The sequence below is a fragment of the Saxophila tyrrhenica genome (assembly GCF_035928015.1).
Source record: "Saxophila tyrrhenica strain CCFEE 5935 chromosome Unknown scaffold_11, whole genome shotgun sequence".
NCBI classification, from domain to species: Eukaryota; Fungi; Ascomycota; class Dothideomycetes; order Mycosphaerellales; family Extremaceae; genus Saxophila; species Saxophila tyrrhenica.
The window spans coordinates 438333-461601 of NW_027041743.1; the positions used below are offsets into that span (position 1 = coordinate 438333).

General features: G+C 54.6%; 11 protein-coding genes across 11 annotated transcripts; 5 read left to right on the plus strand and 6 right to left on the minus strand.

Annotated features, from left to right (window-relative positions):
• Window positions 1-468: 468 nt before the first annotated feature.
• On the plus strand, window positions 469-1335 carry LTR77_007221 (uncharacterized protein; the record flags this gene model as incomplete). Its single annotated transcript, XM_064804458.1, has 2 exons — window positions 469-794; window positions 852-1335. The coding sequence occupies 2 exons, from the start codon at window positions 469-471 to the stop codon at window positions 1333-1335; spliced, it is 810 nt and encodes a 269-aa protein (XP_064657228.1).
• A 1032-nt stretch (window positions 1336-2367) lies between these two features.
• Window positions 2368-3534, plus strand: LTR77_007222 (uncharacterized protein; the record flags this gene model as incomplete). The annotated part of the gene is made up of 1 exon (XM_064804459.1): window positions 2368-3534. The coding sequence occupies one exon, from the start codon at window positions 2368-2370 to the stop codon at window positions 3532-3534; it is 1167 nt and encodes a 388-aa protein (XP_064657229.1).
• A 163-nt stretch (window positions 3535-3697) lies between these two features.
• Window positions 3698-5851, minus strand: LTR77_007223 (uncharacterized protein; the record flags this gene model as incomplete). The annotated part of the gene is made up of 2 exons (XM_064804460.1): window positions 3698-4408; window positions 4730-5851. 2 exons carry the CDS (start codon window positions 5849-5851, stop codon window positions 3698-3700), a joined length of 1833 nt encoding a protein of 610 aa, XP_064657230.1.
• A 513-nt stretch (window positions 5852-6364) lies between these two features.
• Window positions 6365-7432, minus strand: LTR77_007224 (uncharacterized protein; the record flags this gene model as incomplete). Its single annotated transcript, XM_064804461.1, has 2 exons — window positions 6365-7246; window positions 7304-7432. The coding sequence occupies 2 exons, from the start codon at window positions 7430-7432 to the stop codon at window positions 6365-6367; spliced, it is 1011 nt and encodes a 336-aa protein (XP_064657231.1).
• A 329-nt stretch (window positions 7433-7761) lies between these two features.
• LTR77_007225 (uncharacterized protein) lies at window positions 7762-9060 on the plus strand (the record flags this gene model as incomplete). The annotated part of the gene is made up of 4 exons (XM_064804462.1): window positions 7762-7803; window positions 7863-8516; window positions 8571-8912; window positions 8974-9060. The coding sequence occupies 4 exons, from the start codon at window positions 7762-7764 to the stop codon at window positions 9058-9060; spliced, it is 1125 nt and encodes a 374-aa protein (XP_064657232.1).
• Window positions 9061-9130: 70 nt separating this feature from the next.
• Window positions 9131-11294, minus strand: LTR77_007226 (uncharacterized protein; the record flags this gene model as incomplete). The annotated part of the gene is made up of 3 exons (XM_064804463.1): window positions 9131-9532; window positions 9583-10108; window positions 10231-11294. 3 exons carry the CDS (start codon window positions 11292-11294, stop codon window positions 9131-9133), a joined length of 1992 nt encoding a protein of 663 aa, XP_064657233.1.
• A 967-nt stretch (window positions 11295-12261) lies between these two features.
• LTR77_007227 (uncharacterized protein) lies at window positions 12262-14367 on the minus strand (the record flags this gene model as incomplete). The annotated part of the gene is made up of 10 exons (XM_064804464.1): window positions 12262-12446; window positions 12505-12571; window positions 12623-12683; window positions 12751-13069; window positions 13131-13228; window positions 13282-13494; window positions 13555-13691; window positions 13744-13884; window positions 13942-14096; window positions 14148-14367. 10 exons carry the CDS (start codon window positions 14365-14367, stop codon window positions 12262-12264), a joined length of 1596 nt encoding a protein of 531 aa, XP_064657234.1.
• Window positions 14368-15602: 1235 nt separating this feature from the next.
• LTR77_007228 (uncharacterized protein) lies at window positions 15603-16470 on the minus strand (the record flags this gene model as incomplete). Its single annotated transcript, XM_064804465.1, has 3 exons — window positions 15603-15781; window positions 15836-16214; window positions 16270-16470. The coding sequence occupies 3 exons, from the start codon at window positions 16468-16470 to the stop codon at window positions 15603-15605; spliced, it is 759 nt and encodes a 252-aa protein (XP_064657235.1).
• A 588-nt stretch (window positions 16471-17058) lies between these two features.
• Window positions 17059-18136, plus strand: CSE4 (centromeric DNA-binding histone H3-like protein cse4; the record flags this gene model as incomplete). Its single annotated transcript, XM_064804466.1, has 3 exons — window positions 17059-17280; window positions 17340-17554; window positions 17611-18136. The coding sequence occupies 3 exons, from the start codon at window positions 17059-17061 to the stop codon at window positions 18134-18136; spliced, it is 963 nt and encodes a 320-aa protein (XP_064657236.1).
• A 49-nt stretch (window positions 18137-18185) lies between these two features.
• Window positions 18186-19987, minus strand: LTR77_007230 (uncharacterized protein; the record flags this gene model as incomplete). The annotated part of the gene is made up of 4 exons (XM_064804467.1): window positions 18186-19241; window positions 19294-19438; window positions 19491-19773; window positions 19834-19987. The coding sequence occupies 4 exons, from the start codon at window positions 19985-19987 to the stop codon at window positions 18186-18188; spliced, it is 1638 nt and encodes a 545-aa protein (XP_064657237.1).
• Window positions 19988-21236: 1249 nt separating this feature from the next.
• On the plus strand, window positions 21237-23124 carry ale1 (Lysophospholipid acyltransferase; the record flags this gene model as incomplete). Its single annotated transcript, XM_064804468.1, has 5 exons — window positions 21237-21258; window positions 21310-21354; window positions 21416-21515; window positions 21564-22582; window positions 22634-23124. The coding sequence occupies 5 exons, from the start codon at window positions 21237-21239 to the stop codon at window positions 23122-23124; spliced, it is 1677 nt and encodes a 558-aa protein (XP_064657238.1).
• Window positions 23125-23269: the final 145 nt, after the last annotated feature.

Below are 23269 nucleotides of genomic sequence, written 5' to 3' on the forward strand. Positions count from 1 at the left end.
CATCAACGCGCGCGGAGCATCTCGATTTTCGCTGCTGACATCCTCCAGGTGGCTGTCACGATCGGCTCAACTTACACCTGCAAGAGTAAGTCATCTCCCAACAGTCAACAAGCTATCGAGCAGAAGGCGTAGGAAGCATGAAGCTCCACCTCATGGTCTCCACCCTTTCAGTTCGATTGCAGTGCACGTTGAGGCCGTATCACTGACTGAGCAAAGGTGTGGACTATGGGCTCGGAAGACATGTCATGACCCTGACGAATGAAGAGTTCTTCATGTATCTCAAGGTCGGTCTCCGTTTTTTGAGCGCGACCTGTACTGACCCGCCCAACAGAGCTTCTACGTCTCGAATGGAGCCTACATCCTCGCGACAGCGACAATAAAGCTATCGCTCCTCCTACAGTATCTGCGGGTGTACACGGCCGGACTCATGCAAAAAGTCTGTTGGTTCTTCGTAGCCCTGATCTCACTATGGGGTCTGGCGTTCGGCTTCCTGGCTTGGGTTCCATGCATTCCTGTACGAGGGTACTGGGACTGGTCCTTGACTTCGGCTACGTGCTATGCATACGGTGCGCACTCGTCTCGAACATATCTGAGGTCGTGGGACAAGCTGACCACGCGACCGCAACAGGTGTCAAAAGGCAAGGGCCTTTCCTTGCGGTCTACACCACTCACGCATCCCTGAACCTGGTCTTCGACCTTGCCGTGCTTTTATGCGCGCTGCCAATGTTTGCTCGTCATAATCGTTCGCGAAGGGAGAGCATTTCGCTGTTTGCGTTACTAACCGTCGGGACTTGGTAAGTCCCCATCAACAACCAAATCTTCACGCGCCGCCTCTGACCATGTCCCAACAGGATCATAGTCGTCTCCGCCTGGCGCCTGGGCACCATCGTCCAACACGGTGCCGGCTGGGGCGGCTCCGACGAACCTATGGACTTCACCTACTACGCCCCCATCATGATCCTACTTTCAGGTGCAGAGGTCGGCACCGCGGTCTTCGCCGCCAGCATACCAGTCTTCTGGCCCGTCATCGAATCGAAATGGCTCGGCGTCCTCGTCACGCAGGAGATTGTCGTCACCGAACAGCACCGCAACGGCGAACAGGGTCTTGAGCTGGAGAGGTCGTCCACACACAGCGGCGCTGGGAGTACGAGAAGCTTAAACCGGTCGACTGGGACAAGGGCGGCGCAGTACTATCGGAACGCGCAGCTGGGAGGGTATGTGGATCCGTTCAAGAACGAAGAGCAGATACAAGTCACGCCGTTCGGGTATACCGCGGAGGTGCCACAGCAGCAGCGGAGGGACCGGGACAAGTATGAGACGATTCATGGATCTTAGGACCGATGTCCTTGTATGTAGTACAAGCAATGATTGAACGCACACGTTTGGAATTAAACCTTCTACACTGACCGTCGATGGTCTTCAAAAGCAGATCAGGGCACGAAGCCATGGGCACGGGTATCAACAGGCGAAGGAGATCGGGCCGCGCAACGAAGGGGCTCTAACATGACAGAAAGACAGCGACACCCTCCTCTCGCCTCGCCACCGCCATCGACGGGCTGCCCGACACATCGAGTCGATACAGAGGCCAGAACGTGTGCTACACGGCTCGCAAGTGGAAGTAAAGAAGCTGAGAGACACTGAAGTATTACTTCAATCCACCAATACGGCGGTCGATACTGCAGAGGCGGCGTTTGCATGGTACACCGTTCCATGTCGAGACCGCCTAGCGCTGCTGGCCAGACACGACTCGCAATATGGACGCACGTCCAGCCCGAGACCACGAGCAAGAAGTAGCGACTTCCAGACCATGCTGCTGTTTGACGTGGTGAGCCACCGCAGCCCAAGACACCATGCTCGCCGTGCATCATGCATGCGTGCTCTCCGTGCGAACACCTGCGAACGCAACCTGCGAACTCCTGCATGCAGAAGTTACGCATGTCTCGAACACCTGTTCGCATTCCTGCAATGCGCTGCACACGTTTTGCTCGACAGCACGTCACTGCAATCTCTCCTCTGCCGCTTTCCGAGACCTCGAGCCAGTTCTATGGTGACGGCTGCCATATGGGCTCGATCTAGACGCTGCTGTCTCATATTCGTGCTGGAGTGGATCCACTCGACGGACAAAGAAAGAGGGCTGAGCACCAAGGGCCTGGATGCGGTGAGGGATGATGGTGCTTCTGGGAGGGTGTGAACAGCTGTTCGCAGCAATTGCTTCTTCGTTGTGATCTTTGGCTACACTGCAGCGAGTACTACATGCTTTCTGTATATCCTTGGGACTCTGTACGGCTAGAGGTCGTTACGCACACTGAAGCATCCCCGCTCTCCTTCCATCTTCCTCAGTCTCTCATTGCACCATCTTGAGCAGCCATGGCGTTACACGTCGCTTCTCCAACACCGCTCTCGACAGCCTCGCTCTTCGACGATGACTGGAAGAACTGTGGTGGTGATATCGGAGACCTAGGAGCGATCGCAGCGTTCAACGACACCTTTTACGCCCACCGCTTCGGCTCAAGCAACCAGACAGGCCCCGGAAGCGAGATCGACCCTCAATTGCTCAGCAGTGCCCCTTCACCGGCCAGTACGCATACAGCCTTCGATAGTTACAGCCATGACCATCAAAACGTTGGCAGTCTGGATACAAGTATGTTCGGCTTCTACGCGCCTTCGAACTCCTCCCATGGAGCGGTTCCAGCAGCCTCGCCGTACTTGCAGCAAACCTGGGGTCCTTTCGGACCACCCCACCAGCAGCGCTCGTTCCAGACTTCACCGCATCTCCACCCTCAGCTCCATCGTCGGTCAATCTCTGAGCCACCAGAACAACACCACATGCCGTGGCCCCCGCAGCCCCAACCCGTCCCCACCTTCACGCGCTCTGGCACGCCGCTCGGCATCCCAAGACAGATGAATGGTCAGATCAACAGAGCTTCGTCCAAAAGGCAGCCGCCTTATCGACAGCACTTCTCAGTGGCAAAGAGACAGGCGCCACGACAAGAAAGATATCAGCTCCGGCGTACGCAGACACAGCCGATCCGAGGTCCAGGAGGCCCAACGAGCGTTCCGCCATCGCACGTCCATCAATCGCCACCAGTACCGCAGATGATGATGTCGCAGCCAGCATTGATGCCGCCTCCACCGCCACCGCCGCCGCAAGCACAAATGGTCAGCTCGCGCGTATGCACGCCAGGCCCGCCGCCAGCACATGGCTTGAACGAGGACAACACCAATGGACATGCGTCGCCTTCGCCAACGTCAGGCCCAGCGCAGAGGCAAATTGGCGTCCAGATCCCGTTAACGCTTGACGAGCTCAAAGCCATGATCAAAGGTGCTGTGCAGGAAGCCGTGAAAGCTTCTTTGGCAGAGCTGTCTCGTGGTACAGCATCGGCGCCGGTTGACGAAACGGCTGCAAGCGAGGAGACAGCAGGGTCAGAGGTTCCGAGTGCGACGGATGAAGACAAGGACGATGACACAATCCAGGTCTGCTATGGGATGGAGGGCGTACGCAATTCGATTGAGGTGGATGATGGGCTTTTCTGAGTAATGGCCAGATGCTGGTTGCTCGTGTTGTCGATTGTACAGTAAACGCAGCTGGGAGATCTCGCGTTTGGGGGAAGGCATAGGAAGGCGCCGGATCCTGATTGAAGTCGGGTCTGTATGTGGCCTTCATACGGAATTGTCGAGGCATCAAATCGAGTCATCTTCATTCATCCTCATCTTTCTTCTTCCCCCAATTCCAAACCTCCCAAATCTGATCCGTAATCATGTCTGCGAAACTTTTCCCTTCCTCCATCTCCTCTTGAACCTCTTTCTGCTGCTGCGCCTTCCAAGCCTCACGCTGGTTCTGTACCTGCTCCGTCACGGATGCCTTCTCCTGCCTCCCCGTGCGCTCCATCTCCTGTGTCGCATGGTGGAGCTCACGATACAGGTTTGCTTGTTCCGTGGGTGAGATAGAGCTGTTACCCTCCATCGACTGGTTGTACGCGCGATGGTCCGCACCAATGCCAACGTGCTGCCAGATACTTCGGCCCGTTCGCTCTCGCACCAGCCAGTTCGCGGAGAAGATTGTCGTTCCTCCTAGGCCGAAAGTGTATGCATCGAGTTTGCGTGGAGGGAGTAATGCTAGGATTGGGCACGCTACAAGGGCGACGAGAGCCGTGTTGTGGAGTGCTTTGGCATAGCGGATGGTCTCGTTGTCTGTCGGCTGTCGTTGGGGAGATTGTGGATGTGACATGCTGGAGGGGGTTGGTGTTGCTGTTGCTGTTGAGAACACACGAAGTTCTATGCCGCTCTGTCGAACAGGTGAGATGGTTGAAGGTCCGATGGAGCGCCTGTAGATGTTTGCATATCCAACAACCTCGAACTTCGAAGATGGATGGAAGTCGAGACCCGGAGGTCCGAGCGTGCAACGGTTCTACGATGAGCATGTCTGTCAGGACATCATTATGATCAGGGGTGTCGAGAAGATACCATCTCTTTCAACTGTGGAAGCAGGAGAGAAGAGTTTGGATATGTACAGGAACAGAATTGTTTCAAGTCAATTTTGTCTACATGACAGGTGATTGCCACCAATTACCTCTTACACCTTCGGCGTCCATGTATGCATGTGATACCAATAGCTCAGCATCGCAACCACCAGAGCTTCTCCTCAATCGATCACATGCTCTGCTGGCAGTCCAGGCACTCGAGTACACCCCCTCTAGAACCCATTGCTTTTCAGAAAATCAAAGCTGACCTGAAACCCAGCCGAAGCATTATTGTGCAACGGGAAAGCATGACCAGTATTGGGTTGGATATCAACTTGAAGCGCGAAAGCCTTGGGATACGATAGCCGCTGCGCCGTCTCATTCGTAACTCCTTTGCAGTCACCACCACAGATGAACGTGTCGAACTCGGCCAGCATAAAGTGTATTGGACCCGTGTAGTTGAGCCCAGGCAGACCGACCAATTTGTACCCCGAAGCGAGCTCACCGATAGGGACCGGCTGTTTGATGGCATCGCCGTAATCGAGCAGCTCTTTCGTGAAAGCGGTGTCTGGGTCGCCGGCGAAGAAAATGTTCTGGATCCCGCTCTTTTGATTGACAATGTAGCCAGGTGTACGGTCGAATGGTTTGTCCGCCGTTGGTGGGAACTGTGCGGCCCAAGGCGAGTAGCCGGCCATTGCAAGGTACGGGGTGGCTGCGTAACCAGTGATCACCGCTGCGTCGCTCAGCTCGGGATAGGTGGCGATGAAGGCAGATGTCAAGAACGAGCCAAAGCTATGGCCGACATGAATGATCCGCATTGGATCTTTGCTGGACTGCTTCATGCCGTCGTGGAGCGTGCCATCGCGGGTCTTGATGGTGAGTTCGCGGAGTATCTCAAGCTCGAGTCCAGCCTGCACGCCATGATATGCATCTGGGAGGTCTGACTTGCCGGCTCCGAGACGATCGTAAGTCAGTATGGGATAGCCGGCTTTGAGCGCGTCCTCAACCCAGGAATGCTCTTCGGGCTGAAGTTTGGCGTCCCAGTATCTTGAGTCATAGTGGCCTCCGTGAGTGGCGATTTGGATCACATCAGGTTGTTTGGAAGAATGCGGCTGACAGAGTTGCACGTGGATTTTGTAGGTGCCGCTGATGGTGATGTTCTTGATGATGCGATCTGCGCCCTTGAGAGTCGACCAGGTGTCTTCCTTGATTGCCCAGGATCTTGCTGAGATGTTGTCGTCGATGTGCGTCAGGTTGTAGACGGCGCCTTCGGCAGACGCGGTGATGGGCACGTCGAATTGTTGGCAGGTACCATATCGATGCGTCGAGTGAGGACTAGCTACAGAGCCGCCCGTGAGCAGCAAGGTAGCCGTGAGTATTGTGCTTTTCATGATGGAATCGGGACGTCTTCAGGAGCTTGGAGGTGTCTGTCAGAGTAATCGAGAGCCATAACGGAGTATTTGTACGTCGGTCCATCACCCTGAAGTTCCTGAATTCAATCGCCATACGACATTTCAAGACTGAAACGAGGCCAGATGAGGCACAGATTGAGGCGAAGTAGTGCCTTAGTTCTGTTGAGAGCCTGCTCTTGCTTCGTTCTCGTTCAGCCGGCAACTTGAGTCCTAGACGCCCTGGCTTGGACTTCGCAGACCCGGCCGTCAGGATATTAGGACGTGGAAGCAGTAATGAAAGAAAACAACAAGGCGAGCTAGCGAAGGCGAGAAGAAGAGTACTCATCCCATGCAAGCCACACACAGCTCGTTCTCGTTTGCAGCTTGGCAGTTGCAGCGGACTGCCCAACGTCGAAACCCCGTATTGCGCCTTTCTGCGATTGAGAATTTTCGATACTGAATTCCTGCAGAGTGTGGAAATGATGGCAAGAGTGTGTGCATCATTCTGCATACCTAAGCGTGCGCGTCAGTAAACCCTTTACACGCCACGTATAGCAGATGCTGCAACGTGTCGAGGCTATGCTGAAGTGCCTCGTCCCTCCACCATCCAAGCGCCTCTCCGTAAGGGAGGATGGTGAGTGGGACGACCTTCGACAGTCGTTCCCATTCTTCCTCCGAGTTCGCTCTCCAAAGTCGCCCGGCGACGGTCAGTGGTAGCATGGCCAAGAAAGGAACCGTGTTCGACACTCCATCCCTGAGGTTCACGTAGATGCACTCGACAAACGTGGAAGTGATGATAGTGCGGCGCACGCTTTCCATGAACAGCCACCTTGCGTACCGTGAGGATCTGATGTGTTCGGGCATTTCAGCAGCGTCGCGGCGCTGGAGATGCAGCACCTTCTCCCTCAGTGTGTCAATGTACGACTCTGCTAAGGACCGGTACCTAATATCTCCGTCAAACAGCAGCGGGATGTGAAGCAGTACAGCTGCCTGAACTTTGGCAAGCTCGGCCTCGAAGTCGAGGTCTTCTTCAGCTGACAGGTACGCCGAATACGTCTCGAGGAGAACGTGCCGGACGAAGTGCGAATTGGAGTCGGTGGTAGACAGATGTAACGAACATGCGACGAAGGCGTCTTGCAACGGTCGCGGCAGCTGCGTCCGACTAGACATTGGCTTGATGAAGAACGTTTCGACGCCTTTTGCCATCTCGACGGTGCTCTCCTGTAGCTTGGTGGCACAGTATGTGAGCCTCTGCGGCGGGAGCCTCACTTCCTGCGCGAAGTCCTGCGGTGGGTAGGTGACCGGCTCGAACTTGACTTCGGCCTTGTCCACCAGCGGTGCGGGTGCGGACTTCGTCGTATTAGGCGAGTCTAGTTTTCCGGCATCAGGTGGACTCTATGTGGTACACAGCGGGTCAGTAGATGGTGCGGAATCGCGCTGCGGAGCACATACGTATGTACAAGACCAACTGCCGTCCCTGCAGCGTCCGCAGGAGGGTCGCTGCAAATCGCACCGTCGCTTGCCCTTCATACATCGCTCGCACGCCTTTCTCCTCGGCGGAGGAGCTCGTAAGACCGCCATGATCTTGTGCTTCGTCTTCGAGAGACGATTGAGGCGGAAGTCATGACGAGAGAGAAGTGCGGACTTGCGGACATTGTGATTGAGCGGGAGAAGTGCTGATGAATGCGGTGGCGCCTGACGAAGGACAGCCGCGAAATGGGTGCGGAACTCCGCACCAGGGGCATCGTCAACAACACTCAACCGTCTTCGTGCACGTCAGGAGATAGCCCAGTCTGAAGTGCTCGGATGCTACATGTGCTCGTAAACATGGGTATAAGCAGGCACACCACCACCACCATGGAGGGCAATACCATCAGCCCAGCAACCACAAGCACCCAACAAGAGACAAGATGGAAGGACTACTGGTAGTCTTAGGCGCTACAGGGACCCAGGTAACATCTGTGCCACCGTCTCCACCATCAGAGAAACATGCTGACCTTCCCTCGACTAGGGAGGCTCCGTTATCGACCATGTTCTACAACAATCCCCCAAAGCCCAGATACGCGGCGTGACACGTAACACTTCCTCAACGACTTCGTTGGCTCTTCGGGAGAGGGGGATCGAGATGGTTCAAGCGGACATGGAAGACTGTGCGTCTCTGACCATGGCACTGAAAGTCAGTCCATCTGTTTCCCGTCATGACGTCCTGCAGGTCGCTGAACACATCACCCAGGGAGCCTCCTTTATCTTCGCCGCCACGGACTACTGGGAGCCCTTCATCAACTACCTCCAATCCGGCCGCTCGGACAAATGGCAACAAGCAGAAGCAGACGAAGTCCGCTGCGGCAAGAACATCGTCGACGCCGCCTGCCAGACTCTCGACACCCTGGAGCATTTCGTCTTCTCCTCCCTGCCGAGCCCGGACGCCATCTCCAACCATACGTTTTCCAATCTTTACCACTTCGAGGGAAAAGTGAAGATTGTTCGTTACATAGGAGAGAAAGGCTTGCAATGCCCGACAGGGAAACGCGTATGTGATAATGACTTCGGAGAGGAATTTGCTGAGTCGAAGCAGCTGCGAGATGTCACGACGGTGCTTTGGTGCGGGTGTTACATGGAGAACTTTCAGCGGTGGGATTTGAATTCGTACCTTGTGCCGAAGGACGTATGTACTACGACCGGTCGAGCCATTCAAATACAAACTGACACTATTGGACAGAACGGCGAAGGAAAGTTCGTGATGAGCACGCGAGCCCATCCTTCAACCCCAATGGAGTTCCTGGCCTGTGGCAAGGACGTTGGGCTGTTCGTGACAGCAGTCCTGCAACGCCAACCGCAGGGCGTCGACGGGACGCCCGTCATTGCATCCCCAGCGTCCATGACATTAGAAGATGCCTGCGCTGCTCTTGGACAGCTGACTGGACGTAACATTCTGTACCAACAGAGTGCGGTTGAAGAGATGGCGAAGGGTTCGCCGATCGGTGCAGTCTTCGAGCGGATGTACGAATTTTACAACACCTATGGATGGTCGGGGGGTGTGAAGGCAGTTGGTCGTGAGGACGTAAGTGCACTGCCGCATTAGCGCGCAAGACGTCTCCAGTCTGCTAACGTTTCGTGAGCAGATAGGTCTCTCCGGCAAGACCAGCACGTTTGAGTCTTTTGTTGGAGAACACAACTGGGACGGCTTCTTCGTGAAGACAGATGACTAGCCATCGGCCACTTCGTAAATGTCGGTCTGCAGTTATAGCTTCGTAGGAAAACCACTCTACAAGTAGACACTCAAGCCCGAACCCCTTTCTTCTCCCCCTCCTCCTGCGAGCTCACCTCGACCTCTCCACTTTCCGCCCTATCAGCATGCTCTGCCTCCATAATCCCCTCCGTGACGTTTGGTGCGTAAGTTTTGATACCTTCATCCAAACGGTGGTTCGGCACGAAGACGTCGAAGAACCTCGGTGTCATCAAGCTGAGCACCACAGCAACAAGGCAGAAGTGGGCAAGAATGAATCCGAACACATAGACCGGATCGTTGCGGAGCGTCCAGAACTCGGGGTAAGCGAAGCTGTAGACGATAAATAGAATGGGAGACGAGATGTAGCGGATCATGGGAGCCCAGAAAACAGGGATGTTCCAGTTATTGCCGGTGCCGACAATTACGTTGAGATCTCGGCGGAGTTGGTTGCCCTGAGAAGGTGTTAATAGTGGCTACAAGGTTTGAAAGTAGTTGCGCTTACGGAGTAGAATGCCAAAAAGTACAGCTTCCTTGTGAGCCCGCTCCTGTCAAAGAACCCTGGGGCTTCAGCGTCCGGGGTCCGCCCAATGAGCATGGCAGGAATTGTAAAAGCGAAGAAGGCTCCGAACCCGGCCCCTGCGCCCGCTGCAGGGCTGACGACATGGCCAACGGTAACACCAAGTATCTGGCCCAGGAAGTATCCGGCGTTCCAGAGAGCATACGCAGGGACGCCTACTTGGCCGTAGACATCGCGCCAACGGTAGATAGTGGTGGACAATGACAGCTCGGACCAGACGACGAACACCAAGGCAAGATTGTTGATCCACCGGTCGACGCCGTCCAGGAGATAGTATCCGAATCTCGTGCAGTACATGAGGGAGATCAAGAAGGCTACGACGACCGCGGTCGTGGCCACCACTGGCCTGGGAATCCGAGTTCCCGTCTTGTCCATTATTCCTGTTACGATGACGTCCAGCATAGGGAAAGTCGAGCTGATACCGAGCAGCATCAGGGTCAGGAAGAAGAACCTGTAAGAGAAGAAAGTAATGGTCAGTCGACGTCTCCAAACAGTTCTTAGAGGGACAGCACGTGGTGTATCACGATATGACCTTGAGAACACTTGCTGCTTGGGAGAAGGGGTTCGACTCACACCGCCCAGAAATTCGCGCCTGGCATCGCCACAATAGCTGCCGGATAGGTGAGGAAACCAATCTCGAAGGCACCAAGCCGTGGCGTATTCGCGGGGTTAATGTCCAAATATCCAACAACGCCAAAGACGGCGAAGGCCGCAATCGTCTCGAAAGTACAATTGCTGCATACCAGAATGACCGCATCTTGAACTGCATTTGCCCACTTCGTATTGTAAGAGGCGTATGCGATGTAGTATCCAAATCCAGCTCCCGTCGAAAAGAAGACTTGGCCGCAGGCCGTCTGCCAAATCTGACCGTCGGCGAGCTTTTCGCTGTGCCACTCAGCGAAGTACATTTTGATTCCTCTTCCGGCGTTTTCGAGGGAACAGCAGCGACCTAGCAAGATGATCGTCATGACGATGGGTAGGCCCATGGTCACATACGCTGCGCGACCGCTTTGGCCGACTCCGTTGAACATGCAAAGCCAGACGCAGAACCAGGTGAAGGCAGACCAGCCAACCGTCTCCGCGACCATGCCCAAGTCAGGGTACGATGTGAATGACGTGACTGAACCGCTCGGGTCTCCGTTGGAGAACGTCCCCGGGATCGGATCAGCCTGACGGAGGACTTGGTTGTTGTAGAAGTCGTTGATGTTGTCCGTCCATGGGAGAGGGCTGGTGAACGAATGCCGGAAGTAGGTCATGATCCAGACCAAGATGATTGCGAAGTATACGACGACCACGGAGCTCACGAACATAGCAGCCAGTCCCGTGCCTCTCATGCGGTGGTGCGTGTTGTTGTACGCGGCGACCGCACCGCCTCGGTAGGCCTGGCCAATCGAGACTTCCAGTATGAGAGCCGGAATTGCGAGAAGGAAGATGGCAATCAGGTATGGAAGGAACCATTGCAGGCCGATGTTGTTAAAGACCTGCGAAGGGAAACGGATGATGTTGCCTTGGCCAATGGCTCCTCCCACAGAGGCCAACAAGAAAGCAGTCCTGGAGGGCCATTGATCGCGTCCATCTTCGTTCTTCTTCGCGGGGGTGGAGAGCTTTGCTCTGATCGTGCGGAAGATACCAGACATGTTGGGCAACGTGTACCATGCGGCGTCGATGTACGAGTCGGTCGATACAGCAAAATCAGTAAGTTAGACGTGAACAAGTGGAGATGACAGAGGGCCGCGTTCGAGACTTCCAGGGTGCCATGGCCCGCAGTTATAAGAGCCTTGGGACCTTGGGACCGTCATCAGCGCCGCCCACGTCGGCGGACGCGATGGGTGTGGGCAACGCCCAGAGCATCCCAGCATCCCATCGCGCTACAGCGTCTTGTTCATCGCGCGGGCACTCGGTCCGTCCTATGACAAGCAAGAGCAAAGCCGCTGTTCCGGTGTTGAGGGTTGGCGGACATCGCCAAGTAGCGATCAGACCTGGGCGTGATGGCCGCGGAGGGGAGTACAGTAACAAGCACAGGGAAGCAATGGAGGGAGAGGAAGCTGGGCACTGATGTGTGCCATGCGAACAGTGGGGCGGGCTGAGCTTGGCTGTTGATGGCCCCGAGAATTTGTCCCGTTCACGTGCAAGTCATTATTAACGAAAGGTAAAGTATGCGAAGCATTTTTGATTCAATTGCGTACTGCAACGTTAGCAATGCAACCTCGCACTCGCTCTTGCCTAATAACGAGAATTGCCTTGCACTCTCAGACGGAACGTAGGCTAGGTGTTAAAGGAGCCATATTGCCGCGACACCAAAACCACCGCTGCAGTATATGGATGTCTTGGGAGGAATGATGAACATACGGCAATCCTATCGGTCTTTTTTGGGCTGTTTCGTTCAGAGTGGATGGAGTCTCAACCCTGGTAGAAGACTTTCTTTGGTATGATAAGAAGATAACAACAGCCAGCAGGGACACGTCCAAGACTTGGATTCAGTATCGCTGTCCAGAGGATGATTCTATTTCTGATGGGCAGCGACGCGAGATATGAATCCTCTGCGACTGAACCAAGACTCCCTCTCAAAGGAGCCTCCACAACCCGACCCCGTACGCGGCGGCATCAGATCTTCTCCTTCATGGTGGTGGTGTGCTTCTCATCCACACCACTCAGCGGAGTCTCGATCATATCAGCGCCGACAGCCATCAAGCTCTCGTCGAGCGCCCTGCGCCTGTCCTCGCTGAGATGGGACAGATCAACAGCTACTTCGTCGCCGAACTTGTCTGCAATTTCTTCCAAGGTCAGGCCTGGTGAGAAGGATTAGCATATCAGTACGATGGATGCAAGAGCTATTCAACAGCTTACCATTCGTCTCCGGCAGGAAGAGGTATTCCAGCGGCACACAGAGGGCGGGGACAATGATAAAGACCAGCTAGATGAGCGTTAGCCAATGAATCAGCGAGAAGCAAGACGGCCTACGTACGTAATACTTCCATCCGACCTTCAAGAAGGCGATAGGAGCAGCTTCGGTGTACAGCAGGGTTCTATAGTGCATAGTCGTTAGCGCAGCTCCTTGCGTGAACCCTTCCGGACCAAGAGGTATGGACTTACGAGCCAAAAAGCGTAGCGATGGCAATCGACAACCCCTGCGCCCTGACACCAGTAGGGAAGATCTCGGCACAGTATACGTAGCTCGATGCGTCCTGCGAGGCGCCGTAGAAGGTAACGAAGAGGAATAGGAAGAGGACACCCATGGCATTTCCTGCGCGATTATCGGTGCCTGCGTACTCGGCAACCATGGCAGTGTAGATGGTGATCATCGCGACGCATCCCATCAGTCCGAAGATGATGACAGGGCGTCTTCCGATACGGTCCAGGATGAGAGAGTTGATCCAGTTGAGGAAGGCCGCCCAGGAGGTGTAGATGCCATCTTGAGGACGCGGAGTCAGCTGAACATTCCATCGTTCAAATGGTAGAATGTGGGTACTTACACAGCACCAAAGGTAACCACCCATCAAGACCGAGATTCCCGTAGAGCAAGACTTGGTAGTTGTTCACGACCAGAACTCCGGTTGATTGGGCAGCGAACCTGCTGAGCGTTAGCTGAGTCCTGATGAACAAGAAAGTTGAAGGTGGTCATACTGTACCAGCACGCCGCAGAGGATGCGCTTGACATAAGACCTCCGCTTGAACATCTGCCACATGGTTGTAACACCAGTCTGGGCCTCGAGCTCGATCTGTTTCCGGATCTGGTAGTATTCTTCTTTCGCTGCGATGTCATTCGTGTCGCCCGGTCGAACGTGGAGCCTCTGGAGTACGGCGAGGCCCTCCTTTTCTCTGTTGTGGGCGATGAGCCTGGAGGATAGAGGTCAGTAACAGCCACCAAGCAATCACTACCGTGGAACCATTGCTCACCATCTCGGAGACTCAGGGAGCCACGGCGAACCGATCGCAAGTATAAGGGGGGCTACAATCTGCAAGCTCAGACAGAGTCGCCATGACACTTCTGGTGCTGCGAAGAAGCATCCGACTCCTGTCCATGCAGCCATAGCCTAGCGAGCGAATATCAGCGATGGCCACGAGACTGCAGACAGACAGACTTACGTAGCCGCAGACGATCAGAATTCCATGTCCTCCGACCATGCGACCGCGTTGCTTCGCCGGCGACAGCTCGGACTGGTAAATCGGTACGGACACCTGCATCATGCCGACACCGAGACCGCTCAGGAATCGACCAGCGAGAAACTAGGGCAATGATTAGCCATGTCCACACTGGTATTGTAGGAATCATCGTTTACACACCATTCCAATATGTACGCTTCCACCTTGAATGGCGGACGCCACTACACAAATGACGCAGATAGCTTGGATGGTGAGTTTCCGTCCGAATTTGTTCAGCGACGGCGAGATGATGAGGGCTCCAATCATGCCTCCGCCGGCGAATAGCCCGTTGGCAGCTGGGAGAATCGTCAGCAAGGCGTTCAACGCTCACCTGGTGGAACGCCTACCTCCGATAATGTCATTCCCATGCTTCGCGCCCTCACCCTCCAGGGAGAGATCGAAATACGCAAAGAAAGACGGCAGTCCAAACACAGCTCCAATGATAGAGCTGCTGAACCCGTACGTGAAGGAGCCGAGAGCGGCGAAGAAAACGACCATGAAATTGTAGCCATTGCCTTTGGCGGCATGGTTGCCCTGGTTCTCCGGGTCTCGTTTCTTTCCGAACATCGTGCTTGACGGCCTTGAGTACAGTACTGATATAATTGAAGGTTTAAGAGATAAGGGAAGGGGTAAAGAACGGGATGAAGTGGTTCTTCTACGGCACAGATCGGCAGATACTTGGACTTGTAATCTCAAACCTCCGCATTTGATAGCTTGGAACTGCCACCAGAGCTGGGGACGGCTCCGAGTCATGATCCTGGTGGGATGGGTGTTCTGGAGCGATTGGCGATGCGTCGCCCGCCAGTGATGGTCTTGCCGGCCATCCCCATCGTTGTTCAGAGCTGTACGGAGTACATGATCGCAGAACGCGCCTATTAGCCGGTGGCGCTCGTGTGGTGGTCCAAAGCGAGGAGTTGTCGTTGTCTTGGAGAAGAAAGTACCTGTGGGACGACGAGTCTGGAAGTCCAGCTCCCCGGACTTTGCCGTGTTACACGACACGTGGGGGCTCCACTTCCCCATGGGCTTGCCCTTAGTTTCAACTCTCGAGGACTCTCGAGACTCTGGCACTTGGATGGGAATCAGGAACATCATCAGATGGCTTCGTAGACCATATGTGCCTACTACTACATGCTCCTTGGTTTACGACGGACACGTACGATCACTAAAAGCATTGTCTTCCACTCTATACTCCACAGAGCCTCCAGTGGATGGCTTTGCAAAGCACCACGGAGAGATCTCCTCGCGGACCTCAAATAGAAGATGCTGGCATGAGCACGGCATTACAACTCCGCTCCCACACCCTCCAGGCCACGTGGATTGGCGCCAGGTGACACGGCAGGCTTGCGCGCGCGCGGCTAGCTGCTGGGAATAACCATCAAGCAACCATCCGTGCCAGCATCTCGGTAGTTCATCAATTTCTCCAACGTGACCCTGCGTCAAAGTCCGGGGACAGCCGAGATGATGGTATGCAAAGAACAGTCTAGCCGGCTTCACAATCTTGACCACTGGCGGTCGCTCGCCTGTTGGCTCGCCTTGTGCAGCGCTGAGCTCGAGTTCTCGTTCTGGAGGTCATTCATGAGTGCGGAACTGGTCGAATTCCAGGCAGAACCGATGGGGGCGGTATGCGCATCAACCTCAGCCTTCATGCACTCTCGTAAGAAGTACCCAGACAACTCCGCGAATTGTTTGAACAAGCCACCTTGCCTCATTTCCAGGCCATGAAGTGTCGAAAACGGGCATTTGCAAAGTCTGAGAAACAGCAGTGATTCTATTCATAAATCATACAATTTCTATCAGATGCATCATCTTACATCCGGTACAGCCGGCTGCGCAACATCTCTGTTGATCGCCGCAGCCTGTACGTCCGTCTCAGGCGCTGGAAGAGCGTCCCGGTCGAACAGCCGAATCCACCATTGTGGAGGGTCCATAGGTCGAGATCCGTTGTGCGTCGACGGGTAAATGTCGTTGAAGAAGTACCAGACTGTGGGAAACATTAGCAAGCAATAACTTTGGCCGAGTATACGTTTAGTCTTACTATGCCCAACAACAATTCCGCAAAGCTCATCCTTCGGCCAGTGGCCATGCAGCACCACATTGAAGGCTATCAGCACCCAAGGCAGCCATGGTGCCTTGAAAGTCAACAGCCCGAGAAAGCTCAGCCTCACGTCTGGGTTCCTTCTGCTCCAGATGTAGACCAAGGTCGAGCTCAACGTCGTGCCCAGAAATGCCTGGTTGAAGAGGGGCGCAATGCAGAGGAGCGTCGTGCTGGCGTAGAACATCAACCAGCTAAAGTGGGCGACGGAAGCGGCGGACTCTTCGAGCATGCGTGCGTATCGTTGGATAAAGAAGATGTGGAAGAGGAGGTTGAGTGATAGTGGGCCGAAGTAGACAAATGTCGAGAACAGTCGCCAGTACTGGTGCACCATATTAGCACAGGCTCTTGCAATACTCATCAACCATCCATAGTACCTGTGACTTGTTGAACACGGCTCGGAAGCTGTAGAACAGCTGGAAGGGCGTGAGGATCTGGCACTGCACCAGCACGCCAGTCACCACCGTCGCTGTTGTCCACCATCTTGTGCAAGGCGGCATCTCGAACCACCACTGTTCTATAGGCAGACCTCCCAGCGCACCATCCCCTCCTCCGCCTCCGCCGAGCATGGCCGCCATCTTTGAGTGTGTGGTTGTTCAGCGGAGATAAAGTGGTCAAGGTCCGGGCGCTCCTTGCTTCGCAGTACTGAGTCGTGGAGAGAGGGTCGCGAGCTGGCTTAAACGAGGCGACTGTGGAGGTATTTGTACGTCCGTCGTTCGGGGTGCTAGCCTCTGGCGACGAATCAAACAAGTGGCATGTGTCGGAAGTGTCGCTGACATCAAAGGAAAGGCAACGTGGGCGGAAGCGGGATGCGGCTGCCGCTAGCTAGATAAAGATAGATTAGGGCTCTCGGGTACTTCGGCAGCGGCCTCTGCAGCTTCCAGAATCAAAACAATGCGCTGCACACTGCGTTTGATTGACCTGTGAACCTTGCTACCACGACATCGACACGCTCAGATCTACTAGACCTCACCAATACAGTCATCATCACGAGCGATCATACGCGCCTCATCCGAACCACAACAACAACCGAACAACCGCTCGAAACCACTCACGCGTACAACCACCGCGACAATCGTTCCAAATCGAGTTAGACGAGACACATGTTCTTGCTATAAGGCGGAACGCGACGACAGCAACGCGACATACCCGTCCAGCCGTCCACCATGGCGCGAACAAAGCAGACATCACGAGGGAGACACAGCTTAGGTGGGAAGTCAGCACCCGGTCGAGGCAAAGGCGGAAAAGCACCTAGAAGTAGCGGCGTAGGCTTCAGCCCAGGACGGAAGAAACCACGCTATAAGCCTGGAACAGTGGCGCTGCGGGAGATTCGACGATATCAGAAGTCGACTGAGTTGTTGATGGCGAAGCTGCCTTTTGCGCGACTGGTATGGCAACCCTTCGGCAGCCGCAGGATGTTCGAATGCTAACAGGAGATGGCGCGCAGGTTCGTGAGGTCGGTCTTAACGTGACACCCATGACATCGGAAGTGATGAGGTGGCAGTCGCAAGCCATTCAAGCGCTGCAGGAGGCGTCAGAAGCGTTTCTGGTGCATCTGTTCGAAGATACGAATCTGTGCGCGATACATGCGAAGAGAGTCACGATTATGCAGAAGGATATCCAGTTGGCCAGACGGATACGTGGGGCTTGGGGTGGTCTGGGGTGAGTTAGTGGTTGGCTGGGTGGATGAGGCGGGATGTCATGATTTTTTTGAACAGCGATGGTGTCTGGCGCGTTTATTGGCATGGCGGCTACGTCGTCTACGATGAGCCTGATGTTGGACGGGTTATTGTGGAGACTTTGGGCGGTAAGACATGTATGTCAACTGAAGATGCTCGCATTAGTCGAGCTTGTCTTGGCCAAGACTTGTTCAGTACCAACTTCATCTCCTCATTCCTGCTGTGCCGCAAATACATACTCGCCGGCCTTGACTTCGACCCACGTCTCCAAGCAAGTACGCATACACCAAGACAGTGCAAACCCACAAGCGAGTCTGCCACTACGCTACAGCTTCTGGCGCCAGATCCACGTTCCTCGATCATGAAGGCCGTATCGACATCACCAACATTGTCGATCCTGTTATCCGATATCATACCTCTCCCAATCTTCTACCACATTTTCAAGGACCATGCAAGAATCTATCATCGTTTTATTCCAGCCCAACAGACGACGACCCTCATCGGGCTGGCACTCTACATCACCGGCGTGCTCGTCACTGCATTTGTGTGGATGGAGTATGCATGATGTTGCAGCCCGATTTTCGACCTAATCACTACCACGGTTTGCCAACAAATCATCCACCAACAGCAGCACCAGCCATATCGATCTTCTCATGCTTCATTACCAACGCCGCAACGAAAAGCAACGCTCCCGCAGCAATCGACATCCCAAAGATCCGCGCGATGGTGTGAGCGACCGTGCTGACGACAATCTCCTGCACTCTAGCAGGCAACGAGCTCAACACGTCCGACCCAGCACCGCCCAAGGCAGCCTGCAGCAAAGGAGTTGGAAGGTCATACGCGCTGAGTGCGCTCTTGAGAGCAGAGACGCCGAGGTTCTGGTACAGACAACTGGCTATCGCCAGCGCAAGCGCAGTTGTGCCGATTTGAGCGGTGTTGATGAAGCCGATGGCGTTGGATTTATCCTCCTCTTTGACCTTGACAGACGCCACGCCGTATCCATTCTGGAACGTCATGCCCGCCCCAGCAGCGATTAAAATCTCATAGCCGTACACCTTGCCGATGCTGGTGTCGTCACGAACGGTGAACATGAGCGCCGAGCCGCTGATGATGAGAGCGCCGCCGAGGATGTAGTAGAGGGAGTAGCGGCCGACCAGTGGCAGCGTTGCGCCAGCGAGCATGACGAAGAAGATGAAGACGACGATGAACGGTAGGAGTCGGACTGCTGCATCGAGAGGGTCGTCTCCGCGAGTGAAGACGAAGAGGAGCGGGATATAGTAGATCGTGACTGCGTTGGCTGTTGCTGAGCCTGCGGTGGCGATGAATAGTAAGAGCTGATCTCGGCTCTTGAGGAAGTGGATCGGGAATACTCGGTTGTCCTCCGTAGTGAGGAAAGCAAAGTACTGCTGCAGGCTAAAAGCCACCAACGCGACTCCACTCACAACCCAGAGAGCGATGGCGGTTCCGGATCCCCAGGCGAAGGTCGAACCAACGAATGCAATAGTCGTGATGAGAACGACGAGGATGGTAGCGATGAGCAGGGATCCCAGCCAGTCCAGCGTCTTGAGCTTTTGCCGGAATGTCATGTCCGGCCGGGGGTCGAACGATGGTGTTACAAAAATGTAAACAGGAGCAAATAGTGCGGCGAGCGGGAGGTTGATGTAGAAGGCCTGCGAGACGTTAGCGACACTGCAACCGTGTGATCGTTACTCATGAACTGACCCATCTCCAGGTCGCGCTGCTGACGGAGAACGCTCCTCCAACGACCGGTCCGAGGATGGCCCCCGTGCCCCAGCACACTCCGATCAAAGCATTGTACAGGACAAGCTTCTTGGGCGAGCCGAGAGCGGAGAAGAAGCTGAGTGCGCTGTGTTCTGTCAGTCGCTTGCTGCCACCTCTGTACCGAGCCGAGAACATACCCAAGGTACATCCCACTGCCACCAATACCCGCAATCACCCGTCCAATTATCAACGCGTTCATACTCGGCGCAGCCCCGCATAGCGCACTCCCGACCTCGAAAACGAACACCGAAGCGTTAAGCAGGTGTTTTGTGTTGAAGAGCGAAAAAAGCTTGCCGAGGAGGAGGATGCAGGAGACTGAGGCCATTGGGAAGCCCAGGCCAACCCATGCCAGGCTTTCGATGTCGCCGAATCGTTCGTAGATGCCGACTTGTACATCGGCGGCGATGGTCGTGTCGAGGCCTATTGGTCGGGTTAGCACAGTACAGGGCATGAAGATTGCGACTCTGGAACGATACTCACCATAGAGTAGGGATCCTAGGTAGAGGCCCGTGATAGTGAGCCCCCATTGCCAGGCAGCGTAATGCGGTCGCTCGGGCTCGTTGACAACTTCTTTCTTCTCTAAGTCGTGCTCATGGGTATCCACCCTGGTCGTCTCGAGACTTGGACTCGACATATCCGGTCAGTACGATGTGGATTGGCAAGAGGACCGAATTATGATGTGCTGTTGCTTTTCGACGAGGGAAACCGTGAATGCAAACCTGTGTTGTGAGATTGATACATACCGTCCGGTTGACTCAGCTTTTATACGTCCACTACAGTGGTATCGGACAATCACCGGCAGAGAAACCTGGTGGATCCTCGGATTGCGAGCTGACCAACTTTAGCTAGTTTACAAAGACATCGCTTGCGCGCTGACGAACATACCGAGATATCGCCTGCGCGAGGACCAACTAACGAAAGTGCCATTGCCAATGACAATAGCTATCGTTCCACAATGTTTGAGAATTGGCGTAGAAATAGCAGTCGGCCGAGCAAAGTCGTGTTGAATGCTGTCGGGACGACCGCCAAGAATGCTCGTGGTTACTGGTTTCGCGCGTAAGGTATCGGGCAAACGTCTGTCCCATTTCTGCGCTTTACACCGGCTCTCGCGCGCAAGCATTTGGATCGGTCGTTATAAAAGGGCGCAAGTCCAACGATAAGGGGGATGCCATGCCGTACTCGAAGCAAATTTTTGGCTTGAGACAGAGGGCTCGTCGTCGTTGAGACTGTGACAAGACCCCGAAATTTTCCAGCATGCCTCATGCCTTGGTATATCCTAGACAGCAGGACACATGTTTCCCCCAGACGTGAGAGTAGTACAGAGACCCGATAGTGCCTGGGGAGCTGTGGCATATCTCTCATCTTCGAGCTTCCTTCCTCGACAAGATGTTGATCCAACGGATCTGTCCTGTGGTGGTTGTGGCATTTTCAGAGAGCGCATCAGTCACGCCGTGTGTTGACACCTTAGATATCTTCGTTTTCAGGCCAGTCAGTAGTGTTGCTGATGGTGGAAGTTCCTACCTCACTAGACTAGATGGAGCTGCCTTCCTCGCACTATTAGAACAGGATATGTGTTGAAGAAAGTAGCATTACGAATCATACACTAATCTCTCTGCGCAACCATGCTCAGCTGTTGCCATCATGTCTTCTGACCAAGATGTTCAAAGGGAAGAAGCTCGAAGAGGAAGAAACACTGCTGAAGAACGGCGGCAGTCCTTGCCAAGCATGACGTGGGTCCAAGCGGGCGACTTCATGTCAACGGTGTTCTCGACTGTTGGGGTTTGCATTCTTGCTGAAATATGCACTCCCTACAATGACCTCCAACTGGACCCAATAAATCGGACGGATATCAAGTGACACTAATGGAATGATAGCCCGTCGCCATGATCCCGTACATCAACATACGTAAGCACATTGAATTTCCAGTCGCTGCCAGTATATTGACATCGAGGGTAGCGTTTGACTACGTGTCTGGTCTACTTGGTGCTTCTACGGACGAACGTATGTGCTCCTGGACAAGCCCTGTCTCGAGCCCAAGCCACAACGCTGAACTGATGCGTAGTGAAATTGATATCCTCCTTCCTAATATCATACCCACTCGCGGCCGTTCTGAAGCGATTACCGGACGACAAACCATGGCTGAAGAATGTGTTCAGCATTTCGTATGTCCAAAGTAAAACACATACATTCGCATGTTAACGATTCGGTAGAGTCGGCGTCTTCTTCGTCATCGGCCTCTTCGACCTCTGGGGCGGCCTCTTCACCCTCACCCTCGACGCCGTAGCCACATACGCCATAGCCGCCTACATCCAAGGCCCCTACATGCCATGGATCGGCTTCGTCTGGCTCATGGGCCACATGTCCGTCAGCCACATCTACCGGCAAATGATCAACAACCCTAGCGCGGTCGATATCACCGGTGCGCAGATGGTCATGGTCATGAAGCTGAATGCTTTCTGCTGGAATGTCTGGGATGGGAAGCAGAAGCAGGCCGATCTCACGGATGCTCAGAAGGAACGCATGCTTACTGGGCTGCCCTCTGCTCTGGACTATGCTGGGTTCGTGGCTTTCTTTCCTTCGCTCATGGCGGGGCCAGCGTTTGACTATGTGGATTATCACCGCTGGCTGAATACGTCGATGTTTGATCTGCCTCCCGGGACGGATCCTATGAAGGCGCCAGTGACTCGCAAAAAGCGCAAGATCCCACGCAGTGCTACTCCAGCTATGCTCAAGATGGCCTCTGGCCTTGGCTGGATCCTTCTCTTCCTCCAGATGTCAAAGTATCACAATCCTCAGGTAATCCTAAGCGACAAGTACATGACCTACAACTTCTTCTGGCGAGTCTACCATCTCCACATGATGAACTTTGTCACCAGGATGAAGTACTATGGCGTGTGGTCGCTCACCGAGGGCTCTTGTATTCTTTCTGGCATCGGCTACCAAGGGATCGATCAAAAGACAGGCAAGGCGAGATGGGACCGCTTGACCAACATCAAGCCTGCTGGAGTTGAGCTTGCGCAAAACAGCCATGCGTATCTGGGGAATTGGAACATCAACACAAACCATTGGCTGCGGAACTACATCTACCTCCGTGTCACGCCAAAAGGAAAGAAGCCAGGTTTCCGAGCCAGCATGGCCACCTTCGTGACGAGCGCCTTCTGGCATGGCTTCGAGCCCGGCTACTACATGACCTTTGTGCTTGCGAGCTTCATCCAGAACGTCGCGAAAAGTGTGTTCCCCCTCCAACCTCCTACTTCTTCCCCCACTAACATCCTTCCAGACGCCCGCCGCCTCCTCCGCCCCTTCTTCATCGCCCCTGACGGCAAAACCGGCACACCCTACAAACGATACTACGACATCGCCACCTGGCTCATCACCCAACTCGCCTTCTCCTTCACCACCACTCCCTTCATCCTCCTCTCCATCCACGACAGCATGACGGCCTGGGCACGCGTCTACTTCTACTGCGTCATCGGCGTGACCGCTTGCTCCGTCTTCCTCGTCACACCTGGTAAAGCTTACCTGCAGAAACAAGTAAAAGCGCGGAGTTCCCGCCCGCAACTGCAGAGGGGCGAGAGCCAGGAGGGTGATGTGACGTTGGGGGTGCCGAGTGAGCCGGGCCGGGAGTTTGATGAGATGGTGGATGAGATTATGGAGGAGGTGAAGCGAAGGCAGGGGAGTGGGACGGTGCCGGATGGGATGGAGTTGAGGAAGAAAGTGGAGGAGACGTTGCGGTCGAAGACGGGGCAAGGGAAGGGGAAGGAGTCGTAGGAGGCTTTGGTGGGGAGTATGACGGGGTGATTGTTAGAGGCTGCTCAACCTGCCGTGAAGTTCTTGAATCATACCAATCGCTGCAGCTTCTTGTTTGAGCCGCGTTGATTGCTGGTGATGCCCAGGACTCATTACAGGCTGAAGC